This window comes from Hyperolius riggenbachi, chromosome 6, assembly GCF_040937935.1.
Source record: "Hyperolius riggenbachi isolate aHypRig1 chromosome 6, aHypRig1.pri, whole genome shotgun sequence".
Lineage (NCBI taxonomy): Eukaryota > Metazoa > Chordata > Amphibia > Anura > Hyperoliidae > Hyperolius > Hyperolius riggenbachi.
The window spans coordinates 179,845,810-179,857,994 of record NC_090651.1 but is presented as its reverse complement, the minus strand read 5'-3'; the positions used below and the strand labels follow the sequence as shown (position 1 = coordinate 179,857,994).

At 42.9% G+C, this 12,185-nt stretch overlaps 1 protein-coding gene across 1 annotated transcript in view; it reads left to right on the top strand.

The window, feature by feature from the left end:
* Positions 1-3,386: 3,386 nt before the first annotated feature.
* Positions 3,387-12,185, top strand: part of POLDIP3 (DNA polymerase delta interacting protein 3) — a 216,500-nt gene continuing 207,701 nt past the window's right edge. Inside the window, exons 1-2 of the mRNA XM_068242119.1 lie at positions 3,387-3,407; positions 3,767-3,856. Of these exons, the coding sequence (XP_068098220.1) occupies positions 3,387-3,407; positions 3,767-3,856 (111 nt within the window). The remainder of the gene's footprint in view (positions 3,408-3,766; positions 3,857-12,185) is intronic.

Genomic DNA, 12,185 nt, shown 5'->3' with positions numbered 1-12,185 from the left:
GTGGGAACAGGAGGAAGCAGACATAATTCTGGTGGCTCCTTGGTGGCCCAAAAGAGCGTGGTTCACCCAGCTGTGGGTAAGATCAGGGAGGCAGTTCCTCAGATTGCCATACAGAAAAGACATACTACTTCAAGGTCCCACATGTCATCCCAATCCAGAGATGTTCAATTACACGGCCTGGTATCTGAGGAAGAGGTGTTGAAAGCTAAAAGATTGTCGGAGAAGGTAATACAAACCCTTATGTAAGGAATATTGTTACCTCCGCCGTCATGGTGGATCCCGCCACGTCCTCTCGCTCGTCTCTTTCCGGCAGAACAGGTCTCTCCAGGGTGCATCAGGACAGAATAGCGCATGCGCGCACCAGGAGATAGGACTTTTATGCATTAAGGAGGCGGGTCAGCTGATCTGCTGGTCAGCTGACAGTGCTGAGCTGACTATCGCCGCTGATTGGCTGAAGTTCGCTGGGCGGAACTTCTGGATTACCTGCCTGTATTTAAGACCTGACCTGTCAGTGGCTCATTGTCTGCTGTTGCTGATACTTTGCGGTTAAGCTCTCAGACCTTAGTCAGTTCCTGGTGTGTTTGATCGGCAGGACCCCAGGGATTTACACATAGTTTAGGATTATTATATTATATATCGTAATTGTAACTACATATTGTATATCCTTATTGTGTATGAACCTTGCCTGAACTCTCGACTATTCTTCTGCCTTCTGATTCTGTACCTTGCCTATCTGTTTGCTGCTGACCTCGGCCCGACCCCGACTCTAATATCGCCTCCTGATTCTGTACCGTCGCTCATCTGATCTGTTACCGACCTCGGCTTGTTTACTCACTACGTATTTGCCTGACGATATTGTACCACTACCTGACCGACCTGTTACCGACATTGCCTGTACGACCACTCTATTTAGTGATAGTCCCTACAGCCAAGGGCTATCACATAGGAGAGCTCCTGTGTTATACTGTGCACAAAGACACGTGTGATCACACTCTGAATAAAATACTGACTACTGTGCAGTTAGAGCTAATACTGATCATTACACCTTTTGAAATGCAGGAAACCAGAGACACAAAAGATCTATAGTAAGATGTGGAAAGCATGTGTCATGGTGTAAGAAAAAAAAAATAGATCTTCAGATTCCATTTCAGATACTTTGGATTTTTTTCAAGATGGGGTGGGTATGGGATTAGCGGTGAGTACATTAAGGGTACAGTGTAGAGCTATCTCCTTTTTAGATAAAGTTGTCAAAAGTTACTTTGATAAAGGAATTCTTCAAGGCTATTGAAAGATCAAAACCAATAAAGGTGAAGGTGACACCGTAGTGGGCCTTGCCCTTAGTGCTACAGATGTTAATGGAGAAACCGTACAAGCCATTGTTAGAACTAGAAATGGAAAAACTGACACTCAAAGCTTTGTTCTTAACAGCAATTACCACGGCGTAAAGAGTTAGCGATTTACAGGCTTTCTCGATCAAAGATCCTTTCCTCACTGTGTTTTCCGACAAAATAATTTTAACACCGGATCTAAATTTTCTTCCAAAGGTGGTATGGGAATTCCACAGAACACAACAGGTCATACTACCTTCTTTCTGCCAAAACCCGTCCAATGAGAAAGAAAAATATAGTATTTTAGATGTCAGGAGGACTATCCTACAATACCTCAGGAAAACAAGAGTTTAGGAAGTCAAGTCAATTGTTTGTGACACACGCAGGCCCAAATAGGGGAGCCAAAGCGTCAAAATCTACACTGGCAAGGTGGATAAAAAAGTGATAAGTGAAGCTTATCAGAGTAAGGGTAAGGAGGTACCTTCAAGGATCACAGCGCATTCCTCGATGGCTACATCATGGGCAGAAAAAGCAGGAGCATCACTTCAGCAGATTTGACAGGCAGCCACATGGAAGACCCCGACCACATTTATGAAGCACTACAGAATAGATGTTTTGTCAGGGCAGGATATGGCATTTGGGCGAAAAGTTTTGCAGGCAGCAGTCCCTCCCTGATGTAAAGGTAAGATTACTTGTCTGTCTCTCATTTCAAGGCCATACTCTGGAATGGTTAGAGAAAGTTCAGTTTAGACTTACTGGTAATGTTGTTTCTAACCATTCTAGTGTATGGCGTACATCATCCCTCCCTATCCTTTACAATCTTCTTTCAAGCTATGCACACTAGGGTGTGGCAGAAGGGGTAGTCAGCAGTTAGGGCACTGGTGGATATCTTGGTGGCCGTATTTCTTGTTGACATACTGGAAATAGGGGGTTGGGTGGGGTCTTTTAAACTTCTTGCTGATTGTGTTTCCCCAGGAGGAGGAGCCTGGAGTCTCATTTCAAGGCCATACACTAGAATGGCTAGAAACAACATTACCGGTAAGTCTAAACTGAACTCTGTGACTATATTGTTTTTTGAGTGCACCCAAGCACCGCTGTGGATCCAGTATCTATTCACCTCTTCTGAAAAAGAGGATTCCGCAAAAGATTACATACACGGGCAGTGCACTAGCTCTTAAAGGGGAACTTCAGCCTAAACAAACATACTGTCATTAAGTTACATTAGTTATGTTAATTAGAATAGATAGGTAATATATAATTTTTTACCCACCCTGTTTTAAAAGAACAGGCACATTTTTGTGATTCATGGGGGCTGCCATCTTTGTCATGGGGGCAGCCATCTTTTTGGTTGAAACGAGGTGACAAGGAGCAGGAGACACAGTTCCAACTGTCCTGTGTCCTGATAACCCCTTCCAGCTGCACACACTAGGCTTCAAATGTCAAATTCAAAATAAAAAAATAAAAAAATTGCACCAAAACAGAACGAGAGCAACAACAGAAATCCCATCATGCTTTGCACAGCATCAGGGGAAAAAAGCCCGGGCAGTTTTCTTCTGTGCAGCTAAAAATGAGACTTGTATAAGAGAAACAAAGTTCTGATGCTGTGAAACTGTTAAAGAAACACCAAGCCTTTTCAGTGCTGCTGAGTCGATTTTTAGTCCGGATGTTCACTTTAAAGGGCCAGCCACATGATTCAATATTGCCACATACCTGCTTTGCTATAGCAGCTGCAGCATTCATATACCAGTAATAGTAGTTGGGTTGTATGTGTGATGCGGTATAAGGTGTGAGGAGTGGATGAGGAGCCCCTGGGGCCCTTTTTTTAATTGATTTTATCTGTGTGTTGAAATTTGAGATTTGGTCTTCAATAAAGATTTTTGTATTTTTGGATCCCTGTGAGGCCCTTCTTTAACTATTGCTTTTGTTTTTTGCTCTAAACTGAACTTTCCAACATGTCGATCTAAATTTGAATCGGTTTTTAGATTTTCCGATTGATTTCCATTCACTTCTATGGAAATAGATCGGAAAATCGAAAGTCATTCAAAATTCAGATCGGACATGTTGGAAATAATCTGGCAGGTAAATCTGCCAGAAAATTGTATGGTGTGCACCTAGCATAAGACACAATCTTGAGTCTGAGCATTTTATCTGCAGACTACCGTAAGGCCTTGTTTCCATCTGTGTGCTTCTGTCCGCTTTTTATCGGCCCATCAATGCTACAGATTGATACATGTTGCTGAAAAGCAGATAGAAGCGCACAAATGGAAACCAGGCTTACATCCTTTTTGAGCAGCGACCATCAACATACTACTTACCAAGGCTGAGTGGGGACGGTATTTCGCCACATGCGTAAACTATCTGCATTTGATTTGCATACTTAAGTTATTGTAAGGGCTCTATTCCACAACTTTCTAATTTGTTGGATTCTTTTGTTCTAGATTCCGCAGCTGAAGACTCTGTCTTCAGGTGTAACTCACCCAATAAAAGGAATGAAGATAAATGTTGTTAACCATCAACCTACAAAACAGGTATTCTCTATATCCATTTCATTATTATTTTCATTCACTTGATTTTTTTAATATGAACTGTAAAATTGTTGTAAAATAGTAGGCTAAACCATCCTTGGCCTGATTATGCTACAGAATGTTAACACTGCAGGCACACATGAGGCTGCTATCTTTCAAAATTATTTTCAACTGCATAGCAACCAACAGTACCATCTGCTGTGAACCAGGTGAGAGTTGCAGACTTAAAGCGGACCCAAACCAAATTTGTTTTAAATTCAAAATATTTAGTTGCACCTCTCTGACACATACAAATATAAATAAACACTCATTCAAGCCTATGAGCATTTCAGTGCATGCTTTTCACCCTTCTCTTTTCATTACTAGGGTTGTACAGGTGGCAGCCATTAGCAATTCCTCCTTTGCCGGACACCACCTACTCCACCAGTTGGCCGGATTCTATCCCGGCAATATAAAAGGAGGGGAGGGATTCCTCCAATAAATGTAAAATATTTTATATTTGTCATCATGCAGCTGAAAAAAGGCTGCTATTTATCAGGGCTGTGGAGTCGGAGTCGGGAAAAAATGCACCGACTCCAACTCCTGATGAATTTGTAACTGTAATTAAAATAGAAAATATGATAAAATGTTCTATTTCTCAGATAAGTCATTAAAAATAATGTATATATACAGTATATATACAGTAATAGCTGTGCTTAGTCCACAAAAATGAAATAAACTAATCAAAATTAGTTACTTGTGCTGCTTCAATAAAGCAGTCCCCGTATTTTTAAGGTCAGATATACCGTATATACTCGCAAGCAAGCCGACCCGCATATAAGCCGACCCCCCAACTTTTTCCTGAAAAACCAGGAAAAAATGATTGACCCTCATATAAGCCGGGGGTAGGAAATGCTGGCCGAGTGATTCCCCAACCCCGTGTGTCCCAGTATAGTTAGTATAGTGCCCAGTATAGCTAATATAGTGCCTAGTATAGCTAATATAGTGCCCAGTATAGCCAGTATAGTGTTCAGTATAGCCAGTATAGTGCCCCAGTATAGCTAGTATAGTGCCCCAGTATAGCTAGTATAGTGCCCCAGTATAGCTAGTATAGTGCTGAGTATAGCTAGTATAGTGCCCCAGTATAGCTAGTATAGTGCCCCAGTATAGCTAGTATATTGCCCAGTATAGCTAGTATATTGCCCAGTATAGCTATTATAGTGCCCCAGTATAGCCAGTATAGTGCCCCAGTATAGCTAGTATATTGCCCAGTATAGCTAGTATATTGCCCAGTATAGCTAGTATATTGCCCAGTATAGCTAGTATAGTGCCCCAGTATAGCTAGTATAGTGCCCAGTATAGCTAGTATAGTGCCCCCCATAGCTAGTATAGTGCCCCCCATAGCTAGTATAGTGCCCCCCATAGCTAGTATAGTGCCCCATTATAGCTAGTATAGTGCCCCCCGCCTCAAGCAACATCCATCCCCCCGCGGCCGCCGCTGCTATTAGCTTACCCTGCGGCTGCCGGCTTCCAATAGTCCCCTCTCCGTCTCCCGGGCATGTAAATAGATCACAGCAGCTCGCTCCACGGCGGCTGCTGTGTGATGACAGGAAGCTGTAGGGAGAGCGGCTTCCTGTAACGGCGATGTGTATCGCCGTTACTATGGAAACCGCTCGGCCTCCAGCTTCCAATCCTGTCATCACACAGCAGCCGCCGTGGAGCGAGCTGCTGTGATTTATTTACATGCCCGGGAGACGGAGAGGGGACTATTGGAAGCCGGCAGCCGCAGGGTAAGCTAATAGCGGCGGGGGTTATGGTGTTTGAGCGGCCTACGACCACCGACCAACGTGACTCGCAAGCAAGCCGACCCCCCAACTTTTGGCCCACTTTTGGGGGGTCAAAAATTCGGCTTGCTTGCGAGTATATACGGTACATATCTGATTGTGATTGTATATATGATGTGTACACAGGAATCTCTCATATATACTAAATAACATCTATGCTGTAAGAATAAAGCCTGATGTGTAGCTGTGTCACTAATAGAGATGGTCAATGAGATGGAAATAATTCTGCACTGATGCTGATTTATGCAAATGTATGCACTCCCTTTGCTGATGACATCAAATAATTTGATATGTTGTTAAAATTTGGTTTGGTGACTACAAATTAAAGGGTACCTGAGACGGATGAAAAGTAAAGTTTTATACATACCTGGGGCTTCCTCCAGCCCCCTTCAGGCTAATCAGTCCCTCGCTGTCCTCCACCACCCGGATCTTCTGCTATGAGTCCTGGTAATTCAGCCAGTCAGCGCTGTCCGGCTGCATGCCGCTCCCACAGCCAGGAACATTCTGCACCTGCGCAATAGTGCTGCACAGGTGTAGTATGCTCCTGGCGGCGGAGTGTGTGCATGCGCACTACGCCCGACTGGCTCAAGTACCTGGACTCATAGCAGAAGATCCAGGTGGTGGAGGAGGACAACGAGGGACTGATTATCCTGAAGGCGGCTGGAGGAAGCCCCAGGTATGTATAAAACTTTAATTTCATCGGTCTCAGGTTTACTTTGTTACACAGTAGTACTATACTCTACATATGCACTCCCCACAGAGCTGCAGGGGATCCACTGAGAATGCTGTGCACATTGAACACAGAGGTGTTGTCTGTCACCCATAAACCTTGTTCAGATTGTGCATGAAGAATGTGTAATAGAGGAAGAATCTCCTCATTCCCCTGCAGAGTACCTGCACATCATTCTTACATGTACCCACACTTACATTGCCTAGGGCCTGATAGATGTTCTTTGTTCCGGTTTGTACCTTTTACAAGTACTCTTACCAAGGACTAGTTTTAGTCTACAGGGAATAAATATAGTAGTCTACATATCCTTCTCACTTCAGTTGTCTTGTAAAATGCCTAAGCGTTGGCAGTTAAGAGACGAATTTCATGTTACATACTTTTAATCAACAAAATTGTAATATGCAAATTAGAGGCGTCGGAGTCGGTGGAATCCTAAACTGAGGAGTCGGAGTCGGTGGATTTTTGGACCGACTCCACAGCCCTGCTATTTATTAGGATTTAGAAAATAGATTTTATTTCTGAAATCTTGTGTTTTTAATTTGGGTCCACTTTAACCGGTTCAGCGCCGCAGTCCGAAAATCTCATGCATCCGAGCAACGTTCACCGCCCATTCATTCGCCTATAACTTTATTGCTACTTATCACAATGAATTGATCTATATCTTGTTTTTTCCGCCACTAATTAGGCTTTCTTTGGGTGCTACATTTTGCTAAGAATTATTTTTTTCTAAATCTATTTTAACAGGAAGATTAAGAAATGAAAAAAATTCATTATTTCTGTTTTTGGCCATTATAGTTTGAAATTAATATACGCTACCGTAATTAAAAATCATGTATTTTATTTGCCCATCTGTCCCAGTTATTACACAGTTTAAACGATGTCCCTATTACAATTTATGGTTCCGATATTTCATGTAGAAATAAAGGTGCATTTTTTCAATTTGCGTCCATCACTATTTATAAGCTTATGATTTTAAATAATATAATAACATATTCTCTTGACATGCATATTTAAAAAGTTCAGACCCTTGGGTAACTATTTATGTTGTTTTTGTTTTTTTTTAATTGTATTTTTTATTTTTATTTTTAATAAAAAAAAAGTGTATGTGGGTAATTTTTGGTGTGGGAGGGAAACTGTTAATTTTAAATGTAAAATAATATTTTTTTTTTATTAAAAATGTATTGTGGTGCAGTTTACTATTTGGCCACAAGATGGCCACAGTGAAAGTCCTGGATGCGAACAATCTCGCATCCAGGAACTTAAAAGCAGGGGAGATGTTTCCTGGGGGCAGAAATACCGCGCTCTCTGAAGAGAAAGCGTCGGTATTTCTGCGGGGAAGATAGATCGGTGAATGGGAATTATATTCCCATTCACTGATCGGAGGGCGGGCAGCGGGAGCGCGCGCGGGGGCACGCCCGATCGCTCGCACAAGGCGGCAGCAGCAGTGCCTATCTGGACGAGGAAGCTCGTCCAGATAGGCCGAACTGGTTAACACCCAATATAAATTTGGTGCATTGTGAAATTCCTTGCAGTAATTTGTAGTGCATTTGTATATGTTATACAGGATCTCATGAAAAAAATTAGCATATTGTGATAAAGTTCATTATTTTCTGTAATGTACTGATAAACATTAGACTGTCATATATTTTAGATTCAAATACACACAACTGAAGTAATTCAAGCCTTTTATTGTTTTAATATTGATGATTTTGGCATACAGCTCATGAAAACCAAAATTTCCTATCTCAATCATGTTCAGTTATGCACTCAATACTTGGTCGGAAATCCTTTTGCAGAAATGACTGCTTCAATGCAGCGTGGCATGGAGGCAATCAGCCTGTGGCACTGCTCATGTGTTATGGAGGCCCAGGATGCTTCAATAGCTGGCCTTAAGCTCATCCAGAGTGTTGGGTCTTGCGTCTCTCAACTTTCTCTTCACAATATCCCACAGATTCAGGTCAGGAGAGTTGGCAGGCCAATTGAGCGCAGTAATACCATGGTCAGTAAACCATTTACCAGTGGTTTTGGCACTGTGAGCAGGTGCCAGGTCGTGCTGAAAAATGAAATCACGGTGGGGGGGGGGGGGCGGGGTAAAGGGTAGATATTACTAATATGTGCTTTTTACATAACCATGTAAGTGTTTGGTGATAGTATGCCTCACCTCCTTCCTACTGTTTCTGTCTTGAGGGGTAACCAGGCTGATTATAGCTATGTAATGTTACTGGGGGTAAACATTTTGACCTTTATTTATTCTGTATTAGGTTGTAATTTAAGATTTGGCCCTGGCAGAGGTCCCGCTGCGCGCTCCTGCTGGGTCTCCGCCCCTCCCCCGACCTGGTCTCTGTGTACATCCCCTCTTGTTTTCCTCCGTTTGGCCTTGTTCGGGGTGTGAGGGTGGGGCCCCTGGGGAGGGTGCGACCCCATGTCCTAGGTCCGCTGTCAACCCTGTTTCCCAATATTGCGGCCCGAGTGGTTTATGACTACATAGTTCTATCTCTATATATACAGACAAGTCTGTAATTGGTAGTACTGCTCTGTTGTTGTAATCTAGTGGTGCCAGCCATAATCCCCACCCAGTGTGTTTTTTATACAGGAAAGGAGGGACCGCACCAATGTCTCCACAATCGATTTATTCAGGACATATCTAGATACAGAAAGAAAAGCACTTGACTAGTGCTTTTCTTTCTGTATCTGGATATGTCCTGAATAAATAGATTGTGGAGACATTGGTGCGGACCCTCCTTTCCTGTCTTGACGTATTGGGCCTGGCTGCCTGTGTTCCTACACTGTCTCGCATGGTACAGTGAAGCGGTATCCCTTGCGTGTTTTTTATACACTGACCCTACCTATCTCACTTAGGAAGTGGGTGCGGCCCCCCAGGTCGCATCCACGTGGGAATATCTCCTATAAGCTAAATTTTGTGATTTCACACTAGCATATATGCTGGTCCTTCACAGGGAGGACGCCTTTGCTTGTTCCCTACTCCTCTCTCTTTTATATCACTCTATCCTTTTCTCTGCTCTCATACCTCTCTCTAATGCCTATCTCTAAGGGGAAAGAATTGGTTGTTAACAAGAAGCTGGAATAATGCATATAGACCAAGCAAAATGGAGACTGGTGTCGTTCAATGTAAACGGTCTCAATGCGCCGGAAAAAAGATCCATAGTATTTGACTTCCTCTAGCGCGAAAAAGTGCAGATAGCTTATCTGCAAGAGACCCATTTACGACCCAATCACATTCCTAAGAGATTCAACTCTCGATTCCCGCTAGCCTTTCATTCGACATCACCAACTACTAAAACCAAAGGAGTCTCTATATTTGTGCGTCATGACATACCGTTTACATTGGATGACTCAGTCCAAGACCCAGATGGTCGCTACTTATTTATCAAAGGGAAAATTGCTAAGCAAACGGTTACCATGGAAAACATATACGTACCCAATAAACCTCAACCGTCCTTTCTATCTTCTACCTTAACCAAACTAGCTACCTTTACTAGCGGTGTATTGCTTTTGAGTGGTGATTTCAACGTTCCCCTCAATCCCCTCCAAGATTGCTCGAACGGCTCAACTACCCTTTCATATGCAGCCCTGCGCCGCATCAAATCCCAGCTAAAGAATTTATCCCTAATGGACTCTTGGAGGATATCTCACCCACAGGAGAGGGATTATACCTTTTTCTCCTCTATCCACAATAAATATTCGCGGATAGACTATTTCATTGTACCACAGAGAGACCTGTCCCTGGTTGTCAGCACTGAAATAGGCACTAGAGCGATTTCAGATCACTCCCTGGTCTTTCTCACCATTACCACTCCTGACTCCTCCAATAAAACATGGAATTGGAGATTGAATACAAATCTCCTTGCAGACGCTAGTAGAAGACATAGTACATCTGAGGCCTTAGATGAGTATTTCCTATTAAACTCTGACCACGTAACATCTAAACTCCTAACCTGGGAGGCACACAAAGCGGTAATCCGGGGTCACTTTATTAGGATGGGATCTAGGCTTAAAAAAGAAAGGGAGAAAATGACTCTGAAGTTGAAGGCAGATATCAATCGCCTGGAGCGAACCTACAAACAGTCCTTAGCCCTCTCTCATCTAGAGCAGTGTTTCTCAACATTGTATTGGTATGTACCCCTTTTAAAGCCCTGTACTCGCCAAGTACCCCCTAGCATAGTAAACATTATCACAAGTACCCCTTGACAAATATATATTTAATCCTCGTACATAATTGATTCTAAACAATTTCAAAGCATCTATTATTGCTTTTAAATTAGCGAAAATACGAATTTGGTGTTTAAATAAGATTTATCATTTTCTAAAAACTCTAAATTAGTTATTCTTGGTTAAGTATATCAAGGCCAAGTACCCCCTGGAACCATCAGAAGTACCCCCTGGGGTACGTGTACCACACGTTGAGAACCTAGGATCTAGAGGAACTTAACAAAGCTAGGGGTGCACTGGATAAACTCCTCTATTCTGATGCCAGATGGAAATTAATGTCTATCAAAAAAAATTTCTATGAACATGGAAACACGTGGCAAATACCTTGCTCGTGCTCTGAGAAAGAGAACACTCCACACACGTCACATGTAATACCAATAAAAACCATCTCCAGGTTTTTAAACCGGAGGAAATTGCAGAAGAATTTAACAAATACTACGCTTCTCTATATAATCTGCGAACCCAAAGTTCATCAGAGGACCAGCAAATTCACAGAGCTTCTGCAATTTCTAGCTTTCTTTCTCAACACGCGACCAATTTACCCTTGGTTCAATCAGAAAAGGAGGACATGGAATCCCCCCTCACTGAGGATGAATTCCATATTGCAGTGCACTCCCTGAAACCAGGCAAGGCCCCAGGCCCTGACAGGCTTACGAGCCAATATTACAAAACCTTTACTGGTATACTTGCCCTGGCGTTTGTTGCTGCCTTCAACTCGGTCAACCCTAACACCACTCCCTCCACCCAGTTTTTAGAGGCCCACGTAGTAGTGAGTCCCAAGCCGGAGAAGGACCCCCAACAATGTTCAAGCTACAGGCCTATTTCTCTTTTGAATCTGGATGCCAAGATTTTGGCTAAAATACTAGCTAACCGCCTAGTCCCATGTGCTTCCAGATACATTAACCCAGACCAAGTAGGATTTGTCCCAGGCCGCGAGGCAAAGGACAACGTCATGAGGACAATAAACATTATGTCATATGCTAAACGTAAGGGACTTAAAGCCTTCTTGCTCTCAAGCGATGCCGAAAAGGCCTTTGACAGGGTCGCTTGGGACTATACCCGAACGGTTCTGTCGGGCCTTGGAATTGGGGAATCCATGTGTAAACTTATAGGGCTGCTCTATACCAACCCCTCGGCTAAAGTTCGAGTAAACCGTGTTCTATCAGACTCATTACGCATAACAAATGGGACTAGGCAGGGTTGCCCCCTTTTCACCCCTAATATATATACTCACCCTGGAACCTTTCCTGAACGCTGTACGTTCTGACCCTGATATCCATGGCATTCCTGTAGGCCCTTCAAACCATCTTGTTGCGGCATTTGCAGATGACTTACTATTTTTCCTGCAAAACCCGGCGATATCCATCCCCAATCTAATGCGCAAATTTACTGAATTCGGCCAATTGTCGAACTTAAAAATTAATTTCCAGAAGTCCCAGGCGTTAAATATCTCTCTCGATGCAAACACAATACATACTTGCAAGATTAGCTTCCCATTCCAATGGTCCCCAAACCAACTTAGATATCTAGGCATCAATATCGCATCCGA